This window comes from Callospermophilus lateralis, chromosome 9, assembly GCF_048772815.1.
Source record: "Callospermophilus lateralis isolate mCalLat2 chromosome 9, mCalLat2.hap1, whole genome shotgun sequence".
Taxonomy (NCBI): domain Eukaryota; kingdom Metazoa; phylum Chordata; class Mammalia; order Rodentia; family Sciuridae; genus Callospermophilus; species Callospermophilus lateralis.
In genome coordinates this window covers 13425879-13453585 of record NC_135313.1, presented here as the reverse complement: position 1 = coordinate 13453585, position 27707 = coordinate 13425879, and the positions used below count along the sequence as shown (strand labels likewise).

At 33.3% G+C, this 27707-nt stretch overlaps 1 protein-coding gene across 1 annotated transcript in view; it reads right to left on the bottom strand.

Moving 5' to 3' along the window:
* Nucleotides 1–27707, bottom strand: part of Cul3 (cullin 3) — an 84090-nt gene that overhangs the window by 23023 nt on the left and 33360 nt on the right. Inside the window, exons 3-6 of the mRNA XM_076865549.1 lie at nucleotides 23696–23809; nucleotides 4351–4511; nucleotides 3248–3362; nucleotides 1199–1427 (exon numbers count right to left, since the gene is read on the bottom strand). Of these exons, the coding sequence (XP_076721664.1) occupies nucleotides 1199–1427; nucleotides 3248–3362; nucleotides 4351–4511; nucleotides 23696–23809 (619 nt within the window). The remainder of the gene's footprint in view (nucleotides 1–1198; nucleotides 1428–3247; nucleotides 3363–4350; nucleotides 4512–23695; nucleotides 23810–27707) is intronic.

Below are 27707 nucleotides of genomic sequence, written 5' to 3'. Positions count from 1 at the left end.
GGCAGGAGGATCGTAAGTTCAAGGGCAGCCTCAGCAACCTAACAAGACCCTAGTTCAAAACTAAACAAAAAAGAAGGGCTGGGATACAGCTTAGTGGTAGAGCACCCCTGGGTTCAGTTGCCACAATCCCCCTACAGACAGACAGACAGACAGACAGACACAGACACACAGACACACACAAAAATAATAATAATTTACAATCAACTACTTGATGAAAACATTGAAATACTTATAACAGGAAAAACTAGTAAATAACTATTCTGCTATTGCTTTAGTCATATATTTATTAAGTTCTTGTCTTGTTGGGCAAATCTAATAAATACCTTCAACACATGTCTCCACGCAGGTTACAGAAATGCTGTAATTCAAGCACATCCAGAAACTTCAAACATTTTCCAGTCCCTAATCTCCACTTTAGTCTGCAGGGGCCATTTAGATCAAGACTCAAAGCTCATGGGCCAAATACATACTGCTATCTTTTTTTTTGTCCAACTCATAAACTAAGAATAGTTTTCACACTTTTTATAAGTTGGGGGGGAGGGAGAATGTAAAATATGTGCCATCTGGACCTTTACAAAAAAGTTTGCCAACCCCTGATACAGACAATTATCCAAGAGTATCTCATTTTAGAAAACATGACAAATATACTAGAAGACTATTTTTGTTTTGTTATTTGGTTTTATCAAAAACAGGTTGGCCAGAAAAATACTTAAAAAAAGAAATTTCTCGGAATGAGGTTGTAGCTCAGTGGTAGAGCACTTGCCTAGCACGCATGATGCACTGGGTTCAATCCCCAGCACCACATTATAAAATAAAAGTACTAAAAATTTTTTTTTTTAAATGGGAATGTCTCCGGTTTAAAAGAACAAATTTATAATCAACTTTCCATTACCTTCTCACATAAACACAAAAGGAAGGATTCTATCAGATGAGGATGGACAAACCTTTCTTCCCCTCTTCTCTTAGATCCTTGTCTCTTTATAATTCTCCTTTTAAAAAAACTTTACTCATTCCTTACCCAGGGGAAAAAAGACTCAATTCACTGAAAATACCCCAAATCTTCATTTACTAAACATTGTAACGTATTATCATTAAATCCCATTAAAACGAGAAGTGATAAATTACATATACAAATTAAAAAATTATTCGCAATAACGTAGAAAAAGGATTTAATTATTTTTCAATTGGTAATGCTCACCTTCTGTCTTTCCATTTTTTAACATATGTACTAGCCCAGAATTCTCCATTTCTACTATAGTCTTCATGTGCTTGGAAATAAGTTCTCTCTCAACTACCTTTACAATGGGCTCTTCGGTTGATTTGTCAAGGCAGTGCATCACCCGTTCTATTTCTTCATTAATTCTAGCTTCTACTTTCTTTATATATACTGAAGCACTGTTTTCTGCTAAAAATTTCTGGCTTTCCATCTGCAATTAAAAAGCATGATATTGATATATATAGATATATATGTATATATATTTTTAAATTGTATTTAAATATAGAAGGAAAACATGTTTCTGCTTTTAACTTGGTTTCAACACTGTTTATAAATAAGGACCATTAACATTTCCTCATTACATATTCATATAGTCTGAATTATAGTCTTCAAAAGCATTTATTTAAGTAAACCTAAATTAATACATTATCTGTAAACACTGTTCTTTAAACTTTGCCAGTGAACTCCAAATGGAAGCCTTTCACCCTAAATGGGAATTGAAAATTCTTCTTTGATGTGTTTGTTATAAAATTATAACTACAAAGATTAATCATGTTTATCATAAGCTTTGCTGGCATACTAAAGTTCTCCTGCCACTTCATTCCCAGGTTCAGAGGAATATAAAGTTTAAGAAACAGAGCTTCTAAACAACTATTGATCTTGACCTGCTAACATTAGCCTTACATAAGTTCCACTAAATTATAAATGGTATCCCAATTAATTTTAACTGATTTGATACTAGCATTAATGTATGTGCATCTAAGAATTACATAATAGAAGACACACTGACATAAACTTTAAGTACAAAATTTAATAACATTTCCCACTTTCTTTACAAAAAAGTAGTTCTAATCCTTAAAAACAATCAAATCCTTAGAACAAACATTAAAACACTGAACAAAAATCTTAGTAAGACTATCTCCACTTACTATTGAAAACAGTACATATTAATATTTATACACATTTACACATGTACCCCTGTAGTAAATTTTAGTAATGAAGGAAATTAAAACTATGAAAAAGTAAAAAATACATAGAATTAGTGGACATACTACTAGAAAATAAAGACTGCTTTCTACATTTTAAGTCAATAGTTCATAAAGCATTGTCTGAGCTCACCAGTGTGGCCACAACAGTATTCCTGAAGGACTACAAATGGATTTGGAAAAAAGAAAACAGGAAGTCTATACTTTTGTTTCTTAATGGGTAAATGACAGGAAAATTCACTCAATTCTTTTCTATGTATACATCTAATGCTCTTATGGAAAATTCACTCAATTCTTTTCTATGTATACATCTAATGCTCTTATAAATGAACTGCTGAATTATTAAAAGGTATTATAATTTTGTATTCATTTGCTTACTGAAGTAAAAACTTTCAATCAATATTCCACTAAGGCATCCTTTTTGGCAATATTACAAAATTTCTACAAATACTCAGTTGCAACATTTTAAGGCAGGATGTTTGTTAACGTTACCTTACAAATATTTTCATGTTTATCAGTGCTCAATTATTGTTATTACCATGATATCATTACAAATTAGTACTAGTTTAGCTTCACCATTAACAATTTAGTTGGTTTGGGGTTGGCCTATAATTTCCTGATCAATAACCTTTAGAGCAAATATGCAGTTTAGGATTATGCATATCCCCATGTTTATTTCAATAGTAACTGATATTACTAACAGCCAATGTGGCAAGAATCCATTGGTGATATGTAGCCTGTGAATTTATGGTACTTATAAAAACTGTAACATATAAATGCGATATAAAATATTAAGGATATTTCTAAGTTTATATGTGTACAGGTTTAAATTCTTCAACTTTTTTATCCATGAACTCCTTTACTGGAATATGAGAATGTGGAGTAGTTGTGCTTTGTGGCAGTTGTTTGCACTATCCCCTTCTCCAATGGACCAAAATGTCAAAAAAAAAAAAAAAAAAAAAAGTTCAAAATGTTAAAACTAATAACTACATTCAATCATGTTAAAAACATTTTAAGATCATTTATTTACATTTTCACTAATTACCTGAAAAAATTCTGCAGACATTTCCAAAAAAGGAGCTTCAAAATCTTCTTCATAGACAGATCTTCCTTCGAGACCTAAAATCATTAACATCTGGCAAGCATTCCTTATTGCGCCTCTGTCAAAAGAATTTACATCACTTGATAATCCAATTACATTAGAGATTCATAAAGATTCTGAACAATAGTTAGAAATATTTTCAGGAACATTTTCTTTTTATCAAATTGACCAATCTCTAATAAGTTAGTCCTTTATAACAGAAATTTAGAGTAACTTTAATTGAAAAACATCCTGATTCCAGTTACTTAAGTTGTTCTTACTTACCTTTTTCTAACTTAAAATTTTTAAAGAAAAGATGCTTAACTATTTCCATGGTACTTAAAAAACATAGGCTGTGGAAGTAGGAATGAAGGCAGACAGGCGAATAAGGTTATACTACCAGAGATGAATACAGCTACTCCTAGGCAAAATAGTTTTTTGTAGTAAATGGCATTTGGGTAATCCTAAGCAAGCATCAAAGCTGACAACAACTTCACAAATTTTCAGCAAAGAGCTGCTCTTACATAATTCAAACCACTCTAGCAGTACCACCACAAAAGTGGTATTACACTCATATCAGGAAAGGGAACAGAACATATAACTTAGTAGTTCTTAGTTAATTTAGAGTATGTTAAACAGTTCATTCAAAAATATTAAAAATGAAGGTTAGACAAAAGCCCAGCTGGGTGCAATAGTAGCATGTGCCTATAGTCCCAGCTATTCAGGAGGTTTAGACAGGAAGATCACTTGAGCCTGGAGAAGAAATAAAAATTCTAGGGAGGGAAGAAAACAGAGACAGAGAAACAAAATGCCAGCATGAAAAATATATGAAAAACCAAAACACCAGTGGCTAATTTGTTTCGAAAAATTGTTTGTTCTTTTTTTTTTTTCTTCAAAGCCTAGTATGGTCTCTTTTAAAAATATAGATGTATGTTGAAATTCTAAGTAGCTGTGATAGTATTTTGAAGATTTTAATATGAAAGTGAGTCACTTCTTAAAACACAAGCACTAAAACCCCAAAGCACATGGGGTGGTGGGAGCACAAGAGGAAAAGATAAATGATATACCTGTCTACAACTTCTCCTTTCCGCTCTCTTGCAATCATATCCAATAGAGTTTGCCGAAGATGATCCCTAATACACCCATAACGTACAACTTGATCTCGAAAAATAATTAATCCCAAATTGTAGACATTCTCTACGTTATTTTGTTGTACATATACACGGTCCTGGAGTCAAAATAAAATCATGTAAATATAAGCACAATTCTTATAGTCATCAAAACAATTACTATGACCTATAATAAAAAATAGGTAAATAAAATTCCAAAAGCAGTCTTTTTCAGGTGAGAAACATTTCAAACTAACTTAAGCATTATGCAATTTCCTCATACTTCCCAAGTTATATAAAATTGTCTTTAATTTATAATGGTTACTAAAACAAATAACGGCCATACATGACTGCCCCTTTACGCTAAGAAAATAAACGGGAGAAAGCAAGTATTATATCCAGAGAAGTAGGTAAGGAGAGAGCTAAGGAGAAAAGGTAGAAAGCTATACCACGCTCCAACAAAGTTCTTCCTTAAATTCCGTACTGGAAGATCATATTCTCTGAAATAAATCTGAGAACTGAATGAAAAACAGACTGATATGACTTAAGTTGATTGTTACTGGTAGAAATTAAAAAGCTCCAATGCATATTAAAAAAATACCATTAAGTATTACTTTGGGGAAAGAGCCCAAAGCTTTCACCAGATTCTTAGAGGCACCTGTAATTAAAAAACAAAACAAAACAGTGAAGAACTAATAAAACAAACTGAACTTTTTGAAAACCAATATAACCAGAACCAAAAGGTGAAGATGAACAGAGTTTTATTATTAACAATATAACCTGAATGGTAATGATCAACCTTCCAAACAATTTTAATTGAATTCTCTACGTGCAGCCCTCAGTTAATGTACCTTAATTCTTCCAACCTCTCCTTTTGTTTTGTTTTTTTATACTATGGTAGATACCTATTAGCCAAAAGAAAACCATTTCTTTTATTAGCATATTCAGTACTCATTTTTGTATATATTCTATATAATCTTATTATTAGGTCATGTTTTTCCAATCTTGACATCAACTTTAGGGAGGTCAAAATTTCACTGATAACTTCTCTAAGTTCTTGGACTTCACATTTCCATCATGGAGGTCTTAAATTCCAAGCTTCCCTCTGACTATATTCTTCCTTTCTTTTCATGGCTCCTACCCACCAAACTGGCTTCTTATTCCCTCTGTGACCTACAGGTCCAACCCTTCCCTACTATTATCCTGATTTTGACTTGGTTTTTAGCAATAAAATAACACATGAACAGTAAAAACTGGCGTAACTCTAATGATTAAAAAGCAACAAGTATCCTTTTTTTAAAATATTATTTTTTAGTTGCAGTTGGACACAATACCTTTATTTTACTTATTTTTATGTGGTGCTGAGGATCAAATCCAGGACCTCACATGTGCTAGGTGAGGGCTCTACCACTAAGCCACAACCCCAGCCTGTAAATTTTATTTTCATAGTTCCATATACAAATTTCTATGGTAGAAAAAAGCATTATACACAAGAAAATGGAGAAAATGTGTTCTACCCTATTTAATTAAAAAAAAAACAAACCAGTTTAAACTAAAGACTGGTAGTAAAACTGGGAAACTATTAAAATACACACATATTTTATCTTAAACATTTTAATTAAACACATAAATGCTCATTCAGACATCAAGATTTTTTTTTCAGTCCTAGGGATCAAAGCCCAAGTACTTGCACATGTTAAGCACATACATTCTTCCACTGAGCTATATTCCAACCCTCTAGAGATTACGACTTTCTTTGAACACTGCCTTTCTTACATGCAATTATACGTAATAAATTGTCCAACATTCCTAGTTTTAGTTTCATAAAGTTGGAACATAACACTAGAAGAATTTGTGAATATAAAATCCTAGATTTTTTTTTTACAATTTCTATTCCAATGTTTAAAATTATCCACACCAAATCCACATCAATATGTAGTCTTTGTCTTTATCAAGTCTTTCAAAATCATTCAATTCAGTTTGCCAAGGAAAAAAATTCCACACTGCTGCATCAATTTATATATTAAATTATATAATAACAAGAAAAAACCGGTTTAAAAACAAATACAAGTGATATTCAGTAAAGCACAAATCTCAACTGGAAAGAGTAGAACTGAGAAACTTATAAAGTTACCTCAATAGCCATGAAAGCACTTTTTAATCAGTGAGGATGTTTTATAGCTAGAAAAGGAAGAACTGAATTGTGGCAAGTCTTGTAAGTTTCAACTACACAACAGGCCTAGTGGACATTAGGTAAATCTTGTAGGGAGAAAAAAATACGTGTGTGTGTGTGTGTGTGTAAACACTATATTACCAAGTTTAATGTATGCCTATTAAAATTACCCCTTTCTTTTTTGCAATGTCAGATGCTGTAATTTAAATTTTTTTTTTAAATTTGTTCTAATTAGTTACTTGATAGCAGAATGTATTTTGACATGTTACACACGTAAGAAGTATAACTTCTCCTTCTCTGGTTGCACATGATGTACAACAATTACAATGGTCATGTAATCATACATGCACATAGTGGAATGAATCAAGCATTACTGTCCTATCTTTCCTATTCCCATCCTCTCCGTTCATTCCCCTCTGTCTAATCCAAAGTACTTCTGTTCTTCCCTAACCATGCCCCCTTATTGTGAATTAGCATCAGATTTTTGGTATTTGGTTTTTGGGGATTGGCTTATTTCATTTAGCATGATATTCTCCAGTTCCATCCATTTACTGGCAAATGCCATAATTTTGCTCTTCTTTGTGGCTGAGTAATATTCCATTGTCTAACCCCTTTCTCAAGAAAGGCTAAGAGAATCATCCAATACTTCAACTAGATTTTATTACTTTTTGGAGAAAAGAACTACCTTCAAGAATTATAGAAAAAACATCTAAACAATGCAATCTGCAGAGTGAAACAGTGTTTCTATATTTTCTTTTTATACTGTCTTATTGCTGTATAATTTATATGCCAACCTAACTGAGTGGATAGCTAAATAATTTACAGTAAATTTCTAAAGCTGTGCAACTATTTCAATAATCCAGCTACAGAATATTTCCACCACCCAAAACAATCCCTTTAGTTGTTTAGAGTCAATACTCATACCCTCTCCTAGCATCTCTGGATTTCTGTCTTTATAAATTTCCTTCTCTGGACTTTTCACACAATTATCATATATAATCTTTGTCCCTGATCACTTTTATCACTAAGCATAAACTTTACAGTTCACTAATAATATAAGATATATCAATATTTAGTTATTTTTAGTGCTAAACAGTATTTCATTACAGGTATGGAACTTACATATTGACAAATTTGGATATAAAAATCACAATAATGGTAAGAATAGTAGATGTGGAGTACAATTCTGACTCTATTATTAACTATTATGTTACCCTGAGTAAGTCATTTATTCATTCTGACCCCCAGTAAAACAAAAGGAATGGAATCTCTAAAATTTTAATATAATTTCCTATAAAGCTTAATCCTCTAACCAAAAGTTAATGTACACGGGGATCAAGATGTATTTCGCTACTATTTTTTCCTTTTGTATTTATTTTCTGTCAACCCAGGCCTGGGTCTTCCAACACCTAAGCACAATGTATGCTTTCACTAATGAAGTAGATTAAATCTATAACTTTAAGGCCTACAATATTTGCTATCTCAAGCCTGAGCAAGAAGGCAGAAAGGAACAGGCACAGCTGGTACATTCCTTCAGTACACTGTGTACACTGGGGGAGGAGGGCAGGGGAGTGTGGGTGTTACAGGGAGGATGCGTCAGTATAGAAAGTTACGCATGATGACAGCATATAGTTGGGGGTATGGACAAAACACAGAACACTTTAAGCCAAAGACTAAGGGAAATACAGATACTATAGTATCAGTGCCAAACCATTTTGTCTTCCAACTTGATATTATCAAGGTGTATATAATGATTATAACTAAATGACATATAATAAGAAAAACTGTTAAATCTGAAATGTGATCAAAGATATCAGAGCTAATAAATGAAGGGGAAAAAATCCAGAAACTTAAGTGTGATCACATAAAATAAACATATATTTACATTAAATGTTTCATATGACTAATTACCATCAAGTCAAATAAAGGCTAAAATACGCATTAACTCAAATTTTTGTGTGAGCATGTTAAACAAAAATGTATGCACACATTGCAGTAAATTTGTGATCTAAGTATACCTCTAATAATATACATTAAAATAGTTGCTGACTGAGCATACTTAATCTGTTTATTAGTTATCTGCACTATCAAAAGGAATTCAGCCTGGAGGTATACAACAACATTTTCAGATTTTAACACAAACCTTCCTTTGTTTAAAAAAAAAAAAAAAAAACCTTCCTTTTTTTTTTAAAGTGGTTCATTTTATGTAATACCATATTAATTTAGCTCTAATCAATTAGAGTACCATGAGGTTTTTATTTTTGTTTTTCTGTTAATATTTAATTTTTTTAAAAAAATCACTTTTTTTTTTATATTTTTTTTTATTGTTGGTTGTTCAAAACATTACATAGTTCTTGATATATCATATTTCACACTTTGATTCAAGTGGGTTATGAACTCCCATTTTTACTCCGTTTACAAATTGCAGAATCACATCAGTTACACTTCCATTGATTTATATATTGCCTTACTAGGGTCTGTTGTATTCTGCTGCCTTTCCTATCCGTTACTACCCCCCCTCCCCTCCCCTCCCCTCCCCTCTTCTCTCTCTACCCACTCTACTGCAGTTCATATCTCCCCCTTGTATTATTTTTCCCTTTCCCCTCGTTACCTCTTGTATGTAATTTTGTATAACCCTGAGGGTCTCCTTCCATTTCCATGCAATTTCCCTTCTCCCTCCCTTTCCCTCCCACCTCTCGTCCCTGTTTAATGTTAATCTTCTTCTCATGCTCTTCCACCATTTGACCCAGCTATTCCCCTTCTCGGTCTATTCCCTAAAGACCTAAATAGAGCATGCTACAGGGACACTGCTACATCGATGTTCATAGCAGCACAATTCACAATAGCAAGACTGTGGAACCAACCTAGATGCCCTTCAATAGACGAATGGATAAAAAAAATGTGGCATTTATACACAATGGAATATTACTCTGCATTAAGAAATGACAAAATCATAGAATTTGGAGGGAAATGGATGGCATTAGAGCAGATTATGCTGAGTGAAGCCAGCCAATCCCTAAAAAACAAATGGCAAATGTCTTCTTTGATATAAGGAGAGTAACTAAGAACAGAGTAGGGACGAAGAGCATGAGAAGAAGATTAACAAAAAATCACTTTTTTAAAGTCCCAGCTTTACTTAACTTCTAACTAGCTAAGCGAATACTGTCTTAAAGTGTTGACAAGATTAAGAAATCATCTAAAAAGAAAATATATGAAAGACTGAACTCTGAAATATTCTACTCTCAGGCTTAGACCAAAATGTAGTTTTGTGTGAGTTCAACATTAGTCACTTATGTACTGCAGAGAGCTCAGCAGAGATACAAAGTTGGAGGCTGCTTCTATTTGCATTTTTAATGCCAAAATACAGATATTTAAAATATAAAATTTTAAAAGCATTTCTGAAAGATTTACATAAAGTGATATGAGTTTTACCACCACAGAGATAAATTACATTTTAAGTCTCTATTTATAGTTCTCTCTTATTCAATCAAGCCTATAGAGGGCAAGAACCTTCACAGATAGGTGGACCCTTCACAGATAGGTAACAAGCTATGAACCAAAGATAAAGAGACCATATTATGTCCACCTTTTCCTAGAGCTGGGCAGAAATCAGAATGCTCATCTACTATCATTCATACAATTATTCTGATACACCAACTCTTAAGCACATCACATGCAACATAATATTTTACAATGTTCTTCTAGTCTTGAAAGAATAGCTCTTAAGACCGATTTCCCTGCCAAAAACAACTATAAAGTCTAGATTAAAAAACAAAACAAAACAAAAAAAAACTACCTATATAAAAACAATAAGGTCTAAGAGTTGAGGTGGAAAGAGATACAGTTTTTCTTACAAATCAGATTAATAATTTCTCACAGTAAGAGAATTTTAACCATGTTTTCATTCATTTTTCCCCACAAAGGACAAGAAAAGAGGTACACAGATTCAAAAGTCTTTACAAATATAAATATTTGTCGTCCTAATGAGCTAGAAATAATCCTGAAAAGTTAAAGTCACATCAAAAACAAACAAGCAACTCTATAGCAAGCCTGCTAAAACATGTTTGAACCTGCCTTCTCAAGCTTAATCACCAGGCAATCTTTTCTATCTACAAGTAATGAAATATTTTCAAACAGGGTTTGCTTTCAATCACAAAATAAATACAGGTAAAGGAAGGATTAACACAAGCCAGAAACAGAGAAGCCAGAAAAGTACCAAAAAGTTTCGACTACAGAATCACAGTGGAGTGGGAGTTAAGTAAATGAAAGTTTAAAGAACTGTCCCAGTTCCACAATGCTAGTGCCTGACTACATTTTTTTAAAGAACACCAGTAAGACATGAAACAGTAAACTGTTCAGACAGATTAAAATTTCTGGGTTTTACAATATAACTGGTAAATTTAAAGGAGAAAAGCACAGGATACAATATGAAGATTTCAATTGACTTAAAAGCTCAGAGTCATAGTTTTACCACTATAAAACAGGCTCAAAATCTCTCATAGCTATTAAGGTGCTTTTAAACAAACAAAAAATTAGTTGTAAAAAAATTGTATTTAAAAAATAATTTCCAGCACCAAGCATGGTGGTACATGCCCCTAATCCCAGCTACTCAGGAGGCTGAAGCAGGAGGAGCACAAGTTGGAGGCCAGCCTCAGCAACTGAGCAAGACCCAGTTTCAAAATAAAATTGTAACAAGGCTGGGTATGTTAGTTTAGTGCTTGCCTAGCATGTTCGAGACTCTGGGTTAAAATTCCAGTACTGAAAAGGGGGCTGGGTGATTCTATTTAAGAACCATTTACCAAGATACAAGACAAATCAAAACCCTAGACATGTTTCTCCAAAGCTGTACAAATTGTACCAAATCTTAAGATAAAAACACTGTTCTCTATTCCAAAATTTCATAATTTAAGACTGGGTGGAAAAAAAGAAACACTAGAAAATAGTCTCTATTAGAACCATAGGAGTAATTGCCCTTGAAAACTTGGAGCAGTCAACTTAGAAGACTATCTTTTAGAATACAAGACATATATATTAAAAAGCAAAATAATTCAATGATTAAGATCACTAATTCAAGACCTACCCAGCCTCCTCTATTTCAATCCTGTCTTTGCCATTTAATAGGTTTGATTTTCATATTTGTTTCTCAGTTTCCTCATCTGTAAATAACATCTACCTCAAAATGTTATTTCATATGTTTCACTTATAGTCAAGAGACCTTTTGGCTAGTACACGCCTGTAATCCCAGCTACTTGGGAGGTTGAGGCAGATGGATCACAAGTTGGAGGTCAGCCAGCAACTCAGGGAGACCCTGTCTCAAAATAAAAATTAAAAACAAGCTGGAGATGTAGATCTCAGAAGCAGTGCATTGCATGGTATAGCACTTGTGCAACTATTCAAGAGCCTGGCAATTCCCAGTAACACAAAAAAGAAAAGGGGGAGGCGTGTTTATAAGTCCAAATGCTGTGAATAAAACAGTATGGACAGTTCCTCAAAACATTCAAGACAGAATTACCAGGACTGGGGTTGTGGTTCAGTGGTAGAGCACTCACCTAGAACATGCAAGGCCCTGGGGTCAATTCTCAGCACCACATAAAAATAAATAAATAAAATAAAGGTATTGACAACTATAACTTAAAAAAAGATAGAATTACCTCATGATCCACCGATTCTACTTCAGAGTATATGCTGAAAAGAACTTGAAAGCAGGGACTTGGAGAGCTATTTGTATACCCTAATTCACAGTACCATTATTCAGAACAGCCAAAAGATGGAAACACTGTCAACTGATGAATAAATAAATTCACTAATTGTGGCATACACATAAAATGGAATATTATTCAGCCTTAAAAAGGAGAAAAATTTTGACATACTCCATAACATGAATAAGCCTATGTATGCTAAGTGAAATGAGCAAGTCTCAAAAAGAACAGTACTCTATGATTTCACTTATGAAGTACTTACAGAGGTCGAACTCATAGACACAAGGTAGAATGGTGGTGGGCAGGGGGAAATGAGAAGTCATTGTTTAATGGGTACAGAATTTCTGTTTTCTAAGATAAAGGGTTCTGGAGATGGAAGTGGTGATAGCTATACAACAATGTCAATGTGTTTAATAGCATTGAATTAAACAATTAAATAAAAATGATTAAGATAATTTTGCTATGTATATTTCACCACAATTTAAAAGACAACAACAAGGGCCAAAAGCCAACTGTTTAAAGGCATCATAAAGTAACAAAATCAACCTGGACTAGTGGGGCCAAAATTCTGAAGAAAATGTTAATACAGTATATTGAGAATAGTCCCACACTTGCCTTTGCTTATTGCCCTGAGTCAGCTGCTGTCTTTATTTGGAAGAATGAAAATAAGGCCAAGCACAAAGTCTCAGAAGGGGCTGGATATGAAGCTGGCTGGGACATATACAAGAAAAACCAGAAATTCTACAAACAACTTTCCACTGTGAATGTTTACTAAAACATCAAAAACCAAATAAAACAAAACCCTCCCTAGCCCCCAAGATTATCATGAGGCTTATACACTGACAAGAGATTACTGGCAGACTTACAGGAAAGAGAGAAGTAAAAATTCAAGGCACAGTACTGTAGAAAGGGTCCTGGTTAACACCTTAGGCTTTCAGCTGGGGCTAGGCACCTTGCCTAAAGGTATACTCTAGAAATAAATGTAAAGTGAAAACAGACCAATAAGTTACAAAGCCTAAAAACAGCTTCATCTAGATCACAAAGCTCTTCCCATACTTTACATGTCTGCTAGAACAAAATTAAAATTTTATTTGGAGGAAGTATTATCCAGTGCCTCCACTTTTTCGCAGGTAACACTGGCACTCAACCCAAAATTCCTAGGCTTGCCTCCCTCCCCTTTAAGCAAAACAAAAACCAACTCAGGATTAAATATCTAAAATCTTTAGAGGGGAAGGGCAAGTGGAATCCCAGAAAGTTGAAATGTTCTAAGATCCTTATGCTATCCAGACCTTGGTACTAAAAAAAAGGGAAGGAGGGTTGTTAAAAACTGATAATGTACAAGGAAGTTCATTTTAATTTCTAAGCTCTATAAAGTAACCACTAAAATAATAATATATAAATGGTTAGCCAATGAGAGGGGGATGGGAAAACAAAGGCAAAAGAAGTGGAAAAAGCAATAAAGAACAGAAAAATAGGATACTCAATTTAAACCCAAATGTATCAATAATTACATTAAATATAAATAAAATAAATGATTCAATTTAAAAAAAAAACAAAGATTGTCAGATGGGGTTTAAAAGCATATTACTGGCTAGGGATGTGGCTCAAGGGGTAGTGCGCTCACCTGGCATGGGGGCGGGGGGAGCGCTGAGTTCCATCCTCAGCACCACATAAAAATAAAGATGTTGTGTCCACCGAAAACTAAAAAATAAATATTAAAAAAATTCTCTCTCTTAAAAAAAAAAGCATATTACTATGTTACACATATGACACACCTCAAATGAAATACAGAAAGTTTGAACTGAAAGGATGGGAAAAAATTTGCTATGCAAAATATCAACCAAGGAAAGCTAATATAGTAATATCAAACAATAGACTTTATGGCAAGAAGTATTGCTAGAGATCAAGAGGAATATTCCATAAAAATAGAACAGTCAAATTCAACAGAAAGATTAAAAAAAAAATACTAAGCTTATACTTTTGTATATGAGTGTGTGTGGAGTGCTGGGGATTGAACCCACGGTCTTGTGCATGTAAGGCAAGTACTCTGCCAACTGAGCTATACCCCCAGCCCATATACTCATTTTAATACAACCTCAAAATACACAAATTAAAAGCAGAAACAGATAAGTCCATATTGCAATAAGATTTTAATACTTCTCAATAGCTGACAGGATAAACAGACAAAAAGATTTAGTCATGATATGGATCATGTGAACAACATGCCAACCTGATTAATATATCTGATCAAACTGACAATACTCTATCCAACAACTATAGGCTACAAAATTTAACTTCAATTAAAAACTTTTCATTAAAGATACCATTAAAAAAGAGAAGAAAGCCAGAATGAAAGACAATTTTCTTGCAATTCGTGTATTTAACAAAAAACTTTATCTGGAATAAAGAAACTCAAAGAAATTACAAAAACAGATACATCCGATTTTTTAAAAATGGGCAAACTATGCATTTCTATGTTATACAGCAAAAGAGTTTTCTAAAACTATTAAAAGGATTTTCAAATTGGCATAGCATTAGAGGATTATCAAGTAGTATTTAAGGTTTCTGGCAAGTTTCTAAGTATTCCAACAATGGAGCTAATAACTTCTAATGACAATTATTCTAAGAAAGTCACTTCTTCAATGAGAATTGCACTATCAGGTTTCAAAATCAAAAATGAGGAAAAAACTAAGGACTTTCTATATGCTTTAAGAGCTTGAAATAGGATCATAGATAAAGTCATTATTTTCAAGTTAAATATGGGAAATCAGGTTTATCTTCCCAAAAGAATTTCTACATTACCAAATTGTCAATGAAAGAAGAATTTACAAAATGGAATCATAGTCATTTAGAACAGTGTTTGATATATAATACATACTCAGTAAATGCTTGCTGAATAAACATTTACTTATGGCATTAAGGTGAATGTTAACTCAACTCTGGGTTTATCATAAATTCTATCAAACAGAGTCAATTAATTTAATTCTTCTGCACTGAGGTGGTACAACAAAGTGGTGAAGACCATAGGCTTTGAATTAAAAATTTAAGAATGGATTCAGTCCCACTCAGGCTAAACAGTAACTGTATGATCTTTGGCAAGTTAGTTAATTGCTCTAACCTTAGTTGTTATTTTTCTAATCTAAATTTCTTCATCTACAAAATGGAAATTACCGTGACCAACTTGAAAATCGGGTGTTTAAAACAATACAGTGATACAGCTTTGTGATAGAGATACCTACTGCTGCAGACTCAGAATTGTAACTTTTCAAAGAAGCACAATAATAAATTTTAATTTTATCACTTTCCCACACTACTGCTTAAAGATAATAACAAAACTGATATTGTAAGGGCTAAATAAATTCATACACTAAAAGTGCTTAAAGTAGTGTCTCGCACACAATAAGGAGTTAAGTGTTACCTGCTATTATAATAGTACTGCATAGACTCATAGTCAATCAAGGATGTATCAACCCATTTGAAGAGTTCTCAAAGAAACTGTGACATCACATCTAGCTATTCACTTTCAATGTTAAAATGGTTTAAAGCTTTAGAGCCGCTAGACATGGTGGCACATGCCTGAATTCACAGCAACAAGAGGCTGAGGCAAGAAGATCACAGTTCAAAGCCAGCCTCAGCAACTTAGACCCTAAGCAACTTAGAAAAACCCTTTCTCAAAATAAAAAAATAAAAAGGGCTGAAGATGTGGCTCAGTGGTTAAGTGCCCCTAGGTTCAAACCCTAGTACCAAAAAACCAAAACAAACAAAAAGCTTTAAAGCTGAAAGGGCGCTAAAGATCTAAAATAATCTAATCAACAAATCCTTAAATATTCCCAAATCCTCTTGAAACTGAAAATAAAAGTATGGTTGGGTGATATGTAGATGTAAAAATACCTACTAGAGTCAACATATCCTGACCACTCACCAAGACATCTATGACTCTCAAAAAGATAACAACTTGAGTTCTTAACCAATGAATTTGCTTTACTGCTAAGGAAAGCAAGAATCTTAACCAGGGAGGTTAAATGACTTCGGTAAATTAACGACAAAATAGGAACTAAAGCCATGAGTCTCTTAATTCATTATTAAAGATTTTTATCACTACTCCAAATTTCCCATATATATTGGTAGCAATCCACTTTATGTACAAAAGTTTCATTCCATTTACTCCATCAAGACATGTGCGCTCTATTTCTGACTATGTAAGAGGGTCTACTTCATGCTGGACAGTGTAAACACCGAACACTCGTCTCCCTAAACTTAACATTATGAACTGTTCGACTATCACTGCACACGAAAGAAACTAGTTCACAGACCACAGGGAATGTGGTGTTTATGGTTCCATTAATTTATTTCATACAGGAGCTAAAAAATATCCAGTAACAATTAACAAATGGGAAAAAGAATAAAATAACTATGCATAACAAAACCAAAATAAAACAAAAAGGAAACATTGTCCTGGTTTTATTTCACAAAAGGCAAGTAATCAAAATCGAAGTTTTTGACTTAACTATAAAAAATGCTATGGTCTTGGATATCATCAGTCACAGAAAAATTAGAGCATTTATAAGAAAAGCCTGTGTTAAAACAGATCCTTCCTGCAAAAGGCAAGTTGGCAAAAATGTTCAACATGCTTGAAGCTTAGTAGTCCAAAAAAATTTAGTGGATACTACTTTCTTCTAAGATGTCATTTTGAATGCAAAAAAGGTGCCAGGAAAGTCTCTATAGCTATTATCAAACTTCTCCAAAATGTGCAATCTGAATATTATGAAAAAAGGTTTTTTTGGGGAGCTAAAAGCACCAAAATCTACAGGAGAAAATACAGACCCACAGTTTCATCATTTCCATGTTCTCATCCTATCTTTTGACCTTATTCCTCCTTGGTAGCTTCAACAACAGCTTACATTTCAGCTCTTTGCTATGTACTATCTTTCGTAATTACAACATTCATACTAACAAGCAATGTCACTCACTCCTAAATTTTCATTCCCCATCTTATCAAGACTCCTTTCAGTCATTCATGTAGTAAGCAAACCCTGAATCTTACCCCCAGAAGATATCAAATAACTCTGGCACAGAAGATCATCTTTTTTCTTCCCACTCCTGCTACTTAGTTACATTTAAATGAATGTTCTCACCCTCAATGTATCTAATATTTCTATTTCCTGGAACCTTATGATTCACTTGCCTCCTTAAACATCATGAACTCATGATCACCATTTTGACTATGCTATCTTAGAATTCTCCCCCAACCCCAATACGGAAAAATCTATCAACTGGTTTTCCTTATTTTGAGCATTCTTCTGAGGCTGCTACATACTCCTAAAAAAAGTACAGACTACTGATTGGGTCCACTCTACAAAATATGTGCCAAACACACCTGATTATATCCTCACAACTACAGATTATCCATTTATTTACATGTAGTTGACCCTGGACAGCAGGTCTTCCAAACTCTGTTCTTTTATTAAATTCTTAGTGTTGCTGTAAAAATTTATCACAAATGTATTTGCTTATTACTCTCTTAAAATTCTAGAGTTCAGAAAACTGAAATCAGATCAGTAGGCTAAAGCAAGGTGCTGGCAGGGATGGTTCTTTAAGGAGAATCCAAAGGGGAAATCTACTTCCATGCCTTTTTCAGCTTCTAGTGGCCATTTGTTATATTCCCTGGCTAGAGACCCACTGCCCATCTTCAAAGAGGTTATCTCTCCACTCATGATACTACCTTTACCTTCAACTATTGATTCCTCCTGCATCCCTCTTGTGAGGACCACTATGATTACATCAGGCCTAAGAGAATGGTTATGAATAATCTCATCTCAAGATCCTGAAATATGCCTGCAAAATTTCTTTTGATATATAAGATTATCACTCCCCAGTTCCGGAGATTAGTCATGGACATATTAGTGGTGGAGGTCATCATTCAACTTACTACCTTCTGCAGTCTCCCAACAACTCATATGCTCTGTCTCTCTAAACTAACACTCTCATCTTCTTTTTTATAAGCAGGCTAAGCATCAGTAGAGAGTTCCTCAGCTTATCTCCTCTTTACCTCTTTATCCATCCTTGGTAACTTCCAAACAGGCCAAATAAGAAGTGGCCCTCCTTTCCTGTTACTCTCTTCCCTGTGAATTTATCCCCTCTAAATTTTCTTTAAGGATGACGGGCAGTACCACTCCTACTTTTGTTTGTAAAAACACTGGAAATATAAAGTAAAAGCACACACACACACACACACACAAAAAAAAAACTTTGAAATTCACAAGAAAATTTTATGTAGAAAATGTCTCTATTAAGTCTTTTATTAACCCTATATGCCAAGATAAAAAATTATATTTCTTCTCCTTTGGCATTAATTCTAATTGCTCAAGTTGGCCTACAGAGTACTATCCATAAAATTAATTTTCCTTTAATATTGTATTCATTTTCATAATTTAAGGGTAAAATAAATAAATACAAATTATATCAATAACTAATATTATTATGACACTGTCTCTACAAAATACTCAAAAATATTTTCCTAATCATTAGTATTTTGAAAAATTAAAACTGACAATGAAACTTTTAATAACTAAACCCAAACTATCTTAAAAGCTGAACATGTAATCATTTCTTTAAGAAATCAATGATTTTTTTCCTTTAAATTAAGTAAAGCAGAGATTACAAACTTAATGCCTTCAGGGTCTAAACAAGTAGTTCAAGTCTCAAACATTAGGAAGGGTAGAGTGGCAGAAACTAGGTCACATGTTCCATCCAGAGACGTGTATATTTTTCTTTCTGAAAATAATGAGCTTGCCAAATAACAAAGTCACATGGGATAAATTCTGACCCATGCCTGCTTCCATTTAATTCCCAGAGTTAATATATCCATTGGTATATGATACATACACTGAGGTTCATGCATGACATTTTAGGTACACCTCCTTGGTAAGAGTAAAAAAGTCAGTTGAGTGGGTAACAGGGAGATAGATAGTAAAACTTCACCACCTTCTTCTCCTCTCAGCTTGAGATCTAAAATTCCAAAAGGCAGAGCAGGGGATTCACAGAAGAAAATGATATGGGTTCTACGTGGGTATAACTTGAAATACCTGGCTACGAAACATGACCTGAGATGTTTAGTATGAGATAAAAATCTTCAAAGAAAATAATGCAAATACCAACAGAAAAATATTTTTTGATTTTTGGGAAACGAAAAGCCATGTTACTTATCTTGACTGAGATACTGATTGCAGAAGTGCACACATTTTTCAAAAATCATTTTGTACACCTTAGTTAATTCCAATGTATATAATTTTTTTTTTTCCCGGTGGACACAACATCTTTGTTTGTATATGGTGCTGAGGATCGAACCCGGGCCGCACGCATGCCAGGCGAGCATGCCACCGCTTGAGCCACATCCCCAGCCCCTATATAAATTTTTCCTTTGGTTGAAACATTGACTTTTGGATATATCAATTAAGATCAAAACAATATACATTAAAAAGGCAAAATAAGAGAACTGAGGATATGAAATTTTTTAAATTTTATCTTATGGAATGTGAAGATATCAATTTTTTTCTTTCTGAATCTAAAACAGCATGTTTACACAACCATTCTGAAAAAGTATGGTTTACTAATTAAAAAAAAAAAAAAAAAAAGAACACACACACACAATATATAACACCTGTATCAATTCACACAAGATAGTTCCTACAAGGAGCTGTGCTACAATTATGGTTCAAAGGTAACATGTGAAGATTATCAATTTTTTCTTTCTGAATCTAAAATAGTAAGTTTAAACAAGCATTCTGAAAAAGTATGGTCTATTAAAAAAGAACACACAATAAATATATAACACCTGTATCAATTCACACAAGATAGTTCCTACAAGGAGCTGTGATACAATTATGGTCCAAAAATAACAGAAAATGTCAGAAATAAACAATTCATAAGTTTAAAATTATATACTGTTCTAAGTAGCAAGATGAAGTCTTGTACAGTACCACTCTGACATGCCTGATATGAATCAACCCTTTGTCCAGCATTTCAATGCTGTGTTAATCCCACCCAATCCCGTCATTAGTAGTTGTCTCGGTTATGAGATCAAGAGGTCACATTACTACAGTGCTTGTGTTCAAGTAATCCTTATTTTACTTAATGGCCCCAAACTGCAAGAGTAGTGATAAAGGGGCAGAGGGAACAACTTTAACAATTGTTACAAATGCTGAAAAGGAATAGTACCAGGCACAATGAAAGCTAGTGCAGTCAGTGAGGAGTCTGTGGTCAGTGAAAGCTGACAAGAAATTTAAGATTTATAGGACAAAAGCGAGCAAGTGAGATGAAGAAAGGAAAACATTTTAGGAACATTTTAAAACAAATGACATGTGTGAGGATTCCAAGATGAGAAATAAGATTTAAGCAGGGCAAACAAGGATTTAAGCAGGGTAGTTACATGACCACATTTGTGCTTTAAAATAATAACTGGGGTGCTGGGGTTGTGGCTCAGTGGTAGAGTGCTTGCCTGGCATGTGTGAGGCACTGAGTTCTATCCTTGGCATCACATAAAATAAACAAACAAACAAACAAATACATAAATAAGTGTGCCATGTCCATCTGCAAGAAAAAAAAATCTTAAAATAATAAAAATAAGTGATATAAATATGGAAAACTATAGAGTCCAATGAATGTTAAGACTATTTATACTGAAAACTCCAACAAGACAGATATGAAGGTGAATTGGTCTTAGCTAATAGACTTATGAAACCAAGGAAAAATTGTAGATCCTAGTAAGAGATGATATAGATATAGAGGCTGAAGTAACTGATAAGAAAATAATTCCTGGGTTCTGCAATGAACAATTGAAATGATAGTAATTATGATTTGGACATGCCAAGTCCAAAGTAACCTAGAAAACAATGAAGGGAATTATAAACTAGATAGATGAATTTATGAATCTGAATCTCAGAAAGTGAGACTATAAAAATAATTTGGGAATCATCTGCAGAGGCACAAGGATCTATGGTAGCGAATGAGGTGAAGACTGTGCACTGTGAGAAGAAAATCTAGGATTAAGTCTGAAGAATCCAGTTGTTTAGAGGCTGGGGCTGAGGCTCAGTGGTAACGTGCTCACCTAGCATGTGTGAGGGCTTGGATTCGGCGATCCTTAGCACCATGTATAAATAAATAAAATAAAGGTATTGTGTCCACTTACAACTAAAACAAAACAAAACAAAACAAAACAAAAGAATCCAGCTGTTTAAGGAATGGATGAAGAAGCAGCAGCAGAGAAAGACCAGGAGAAGAGGCTAAGAAGAAATAGGCAGAAGGTAAGAAGCATTCCGAGTGTTTTGTCACAGTAATCAACAATCCCACATGGAGAAGAAAAATATGGTCAACTTTGTCAAATGCTATTGGGGGAAAAAAAATTAAAAATGAAGATCAGCAGTGATATTTGCATTCAGAGATGTACAGATTTCATGGTGATCCTAGTAAGGGCAAAACTGAATAGAATATTTGAGGTAGATGCTTAACTGGAACATATACAAAGTGAATGAAGGATGAGAAAAGAAAAGACAGCCAAGTGTCAACATTTGTCATGAAACATTAAGCTGTGAATAACAGATGAATGTCCTTGGGAGATGGCAGTTCATCTGAAAATTAAGTGGAATTTTATTCTGAGGGTATGAATGGCTTGATCATGTCCAATGCTGACGAATAAGATCCAGTAAAAAAGGCAGAACCCCCAAATACTTAAAAGATTCCAAATGACACAAAAACAGGTAAAGGAGAAAACATCCTGTACTAACACAGGAAGAAAAAGAGAAACACAAGAGGAGAGAAAATACATGTAAAGTTGTAGATGTAGTGTCATGAAATAAAGAACTCTATTTTCTCTTAGAGGCAGAAGGCAAGATCATTGAGGGGAGCTAGAGGTTTGCAGAAAAATAACTGGTATAGCAAGGTAACCAGAGAAAATGTGAAACTGCTGGGCAGTGTGGAGGGTTCACTGCAGATCTGTACAATGGACCAACAGTAGCACTGGCCTATATTCCAGAAGAGACATAGGCAAGTCACTAGGTTTATCCAGTGCTATGGAATTACCACAATGGTTTGATTTAAAAAAAAATGATGGAACAAAAAATATTACCATTAGTTAATTTGTATTGAGCTTGTTACCATAGGCCAATCCTTTTAAGTGCTTTACATGAATGGCTTATTTAAGACCCATCATTACCCTATCCCCAATTGGCACAATTTTTTTTTTCATTTTATAAATGAGAAAGCTGAGGCATGAACTAATTAATTGCTTAACCATGGTCAAAAAGAGGTAGAACCAGGACTTAAGGTTTTGAGGTTTCACTGCACAAAAAGGAACTGAAAAGAGATTTTTAAAAACATGAATATATATAATAAAAACCTTAAAATTCTTCATCAATATCAATAGAGCAATAGACCATGAAATCACAAATAGTTTATCTTAGTATTTGATGGTTGGTATGGAATTTAAAGACTTACCAAATCAAAAATTTCAAGATGAAAACAGCAGCAAGTCAACTTATTTATTTCACATTTATATGCCAGTCAGTATGTTTTCACATGCTATCTCATTTATCCTCGAAATGATAACAAAGTGAAACCATAACTTGACAAGCAAAGAAATCCTCAGAAAAGCTAAGTAATTTGTTATACCTTTTATTACATTCCTGAAAAACACAGTGGCCTCTCACTGACCCCTTGCCACTAAGCCCTTACTAAACCACTGGTAAATGGCTTGAGTGAATTCACTCAGCAGACCAAAAAATGTCACAGCTACTGATTCTCATTAGAAATTCTTCCCAAAACATTGCTCTATTTTATTAAGTAAAAGAAACTAAAACAAGCACTTATTTCTACATTGCAACTAAAAATCAAAATTAAAAAAAAAACTGAAAATAAAAAGAGAGTAAAACCTTAGAAGAACGTCATTGTGTTCAAATTCCAAAAATAAACACTGAATAATCAGAAAAGTTATTGGACTTATTAATTCTGCAGTAATATAATAACTAAACTAAAAGAATCTAGATTTATTCTGAAAAATATTTACATTAATATGACTTTTGTGTCACTGAAGACATATACTTGGGTTTTAAAAACTTATAGAAGAATATTCATCATTTAACCATTCTTAAGAGATGTTATATTTTTTGTTTTGTTTTTTACAAGTGCTAAATATTATGAAAAAAAGTTTAAGTCATTCTCCTTCAGTTTTCCATTTTAACAATTCAGTAACTCTGTGAAAATTTAAGATTTTTCACTCACATAGGCTAAGGTTGGTCCTTACAAAAGAAATACTAATTAAGAAACAAACAACAACAACAAAAAACACCTTCTACGCTGAGATGTACCACTCAAACTAAAATTTAACAAAATCACTGTTCTGAAATGTTTTCTTAAATAACAAAAAAGCTGTCCTTACCATATACATTAGTATGTCTCTAATCATCACCATAGCTGTTTGATGATCATTCCAAGCTTGATTTAGTGTTTGAAGAAAGTTGTTATTCAATGAATTTAGTACATCTTCTCGCACCTATTAACAGAATAGTTCATCAGTTTGTTTATGTACACACACACAGATTCTCATAAACATGCACATATATTTGTAAATAATGGAATATAATTCTTAATTTTAAACCAAAGAAATATGTTATAGGCCAGTAGAAATATTTTATACTATCACCTATACAGAGATAATTATCAAGTGTGTATATAGATTCCCACTTTCTCTCTTGACTTCCAGAAGCAACCTCTGGGAATTTCTCAATTCACAAAGGCTTATATGGTCAGAATAAAATCCTAAATTCTTATCATGAACTACAATACAAGGCCCTAGAGCTGGTTCCAACTAAATTTCCTACTATACTTTCTCGTTCCCCACCTCTGAATAATAGCTAAGAGTACTGATTTTGGAATCAAACCATCTGACTTCTAATTTTAGCTCTGACAAGTTGTGTAATTTTGGATAATTTAATCCCTGGACCTTGGTTTCCTTATATGTGAAATAGTATCCTTTTTGTAGGATTGTTATATGGATTTAATTGATGCTAGTAATATATTCAGCACAGTTCTAGCATTCAGTAAACAATCAATAAACATAAACTACAAACAGCAACTGTGTGGTTTGTTTGACATTTTTTTCTGCCTCAATTTGCATGGCTATCTCTCAGGATGATCTCATCCCTGGATGCTCTTTTTCAAATAACTCCTATATACTTCTTTATCCTACACTTCATTTCTCTTCACAGTACACATCATTAACTACTATACTATGCAATGCTGATTCCTGATTATTTTTAAGCCATTGATAACATTCATCCACTAAAATTTGCTTTAGGAGAATAATACCTAGTTGTATCATATTTTCAAAGCACCATAACAATTCAAAGACAATGGTTATGTTATAGTGAAAAAAACAAATCATCTAAAAATTTTAAGCAACTGCCAACCTGACTAGAAAAGCATGATTTGTAAAATAAAATGGTGACACAGACTATCAAAAATCAAAAACTTTTGATCTACAGACACTGTCGACACAGAAAAAGTAAAGCTACAGATGGGATAAATTGGACTTCATCAAAACTACAATCTTTTGTCCAACAGACAATGTAAATACTAAAAAAGAGAAGCTACAGACTGGGTGAAAAATCAACTCACTTGTATTCAGAGTATTTTTTTTTTTAAAGTCTTAAAACTCAGTAAAAAAAAGGAAACAATTAAAAATGGGTAAAAGATTTGAACAGACACTTCACCAAAGAGGATATAGAAAAAGGCAATTTTGTACATGAACAGATGGTTCAAAAACATTAGCCATCAGGAAAATGCAAATTAAAAACATGATGAGACACTACTATACACCCATTAGAAAGGCTACAATAAAGTAAGCTAAACAACATGAAGTGTTGGCAATGATTTGAAGCAAAAAAAAAAAAAAAAACCATCCTGTGTTGCTGATGTAAGCACAAATTGGTACAGTCTTATGAGAAAAGTTTGACAGTTCTTATGAAATTAAATATATACACTTAACCTATGACCCAACATTCTACTTCTATACATTTACTCTGTAAAAACAACTTATATTCACACAAAAACATGTAAACAAATATTTATATCAGATCTATCCACAATCACAAAAAGCTACATATATAAAAAATGATAAGAAAACTGTGGTACGTTCATACAACAGAATGTCATTCAGCCATAAAAAGAAACAAACTAGTGATACAACTTAATCTCAAGGTAATTACGGTGAATGAAAGAAGTCAGTCTCTAACAGTTAAAAAACTATGATTCTACTTATATGATGTTCTGGAAAATACAAAACTTTTATGACAAAGAATAGAGTAGAAGCTGCCAGGAACAATGGAAAGATATCACAGGGAAGTGAGATGAAGGAAATGATCCATATTCAGTGTGATTGTGGTTACATGAATCAATACACAAGCTAAAACTCAAAAGAACTATTCATGAAAATAAAGGATTAATTTTTTTAAAACTTTCAGTAATTATGATTCTCAAGTTGGGCCCTGCTTTGTTATTATCATAATCATTAAACTATGATGCCACATGATTTGTTCATAAAAGAAACTTGAATGTCAATGACAGAATTAAGTAATTTAAGAGTATCAACTCTATGAACTACTCTGCAACAGTTCAAATTTGCATACTACATTCTTCACTTCTGTGAATATAGCTTTTCTTGCATTTTCAAAATTAGGTGCTTAGCAAACATTAAAGTGAAATTATGAAATCAAAAGAAAATTTTTATTCTTTATGGCATAATAAAATCTTGTCCACTGATAAATTAAAGCCCAAGCTATAAGACCCACATCCTCAAAACAAACTACTGGTAAAGGGAAGAGAATGAGAGTTAGCAAGAAGGATGAAAGTAGAGGGAGGACAGAAGGCATGAGCATGACCTGGAACTATAGGTTCCCAGTCTTCGCTTTTAAGTTTTCACATCCAAGCGTATCCATAGACTGAAGCTGACCCTGCACATGCAGCCTTAGGATAGTTGCAAAGCTGAAGGACATAATAACATGCACCATACATTCTACCTTCCAAAACAACTTTAACCATTAACAGAAACATTTTAACACTTTAAGTTTCAGTGCCTAGAGCAAAATCTCAGTGAATTCTAATAAAATGTTGAGGTAAGATGAAAAACTAATTACCTAAAATAAATTATAAAGACTTTTATTCTAAAGTTTACTAAAACTAGAAGAGTCATAAAACCAATGATGATGTGGAATACTGAAAACTGAGGAATTTCTCCTTAAAAAGAATCAAAACTGAAGACAATAGTTAGTGGAAATATAAATCCATCATCAGGCACTAAAATACAGTACTTCTATTTATCATAATGTTGCACTGAAAAATATAAACCATGTATTAAAAACATAAAATGGGGCATTAATAACATAAAACACGTGCTCATTATACAAAGAACATCATTAGAAAGTACAACAGGGGTTGGGAGATATCTTAGTGGTAGAATGCTTGGCTAGCATACCCAAAGCCCTGTGTTTCATCCCCAGCATTAAAAAAAAAAAAAAAAATCATAAAGAAAGAAAAGTACAAAGAGTTACCATAATTCCAAGAGATGTGTCCTTCTAGAAACATACAATGATTTAACATTCACCTAAAAGCTAGAATAATCAATATCAGTATCTGCAGAAAACTGCAACCAGGGCAATTACTAACCAAGACAAAATCACTTAAACCTATCTTATCTGTAGTAATTTTCACCTGTAATATGATTGTGTTTGATTAGATCAATGATGTTCATTTCACATCACGTTCCACTGAGATGCCTCTTTTAACAGACCACAGGGAAGGCTGTTTCTCCTGATTAAATGACTTATATTGGTTTCATAATAAAAAATTTAAAAGGGGGATTTCTGCCGTTTTAAAATAACTGAGAGACACTGGATGCCTGTTAAGTACCTTTCTGGACCTGGCTTCTAAAACATGTTGCCTGTTTCACATATGAAGTCAGTTTAAAACACAAATATGCCATCTTTTTAAGAAGAAAAATTTAGTTACAGATTGACTTGATATCTTTATATTTTATTTATTTTTATGTGGTGCTAAGGACCAAACCCAGTGCCTCACATGTGCTAGGCAAGTACTCCACCATTGGGCTATAACCCCAGCCCCAAATATGCAACATTTACCATGATCTTTCAAAAGAGTATTTGTTTCTACTTACACTTACATTTGAGTCCTGTGTTAATTATGTGGTACAGGGTTTTTGTCACCTTCACAAGTTCTGCTAGCTATGCAAATCTTATTTTTTCAAGGAATGCTATTAAATAATTCTAAAAGATCTCAAAAAGTTATTCACTTTATCACTCCAGGGTGGTATGACACCAACCTAACAATTAAAATGACTTACTATAGAAGTGAATCTTAATGGGAGTCAAGTCCTG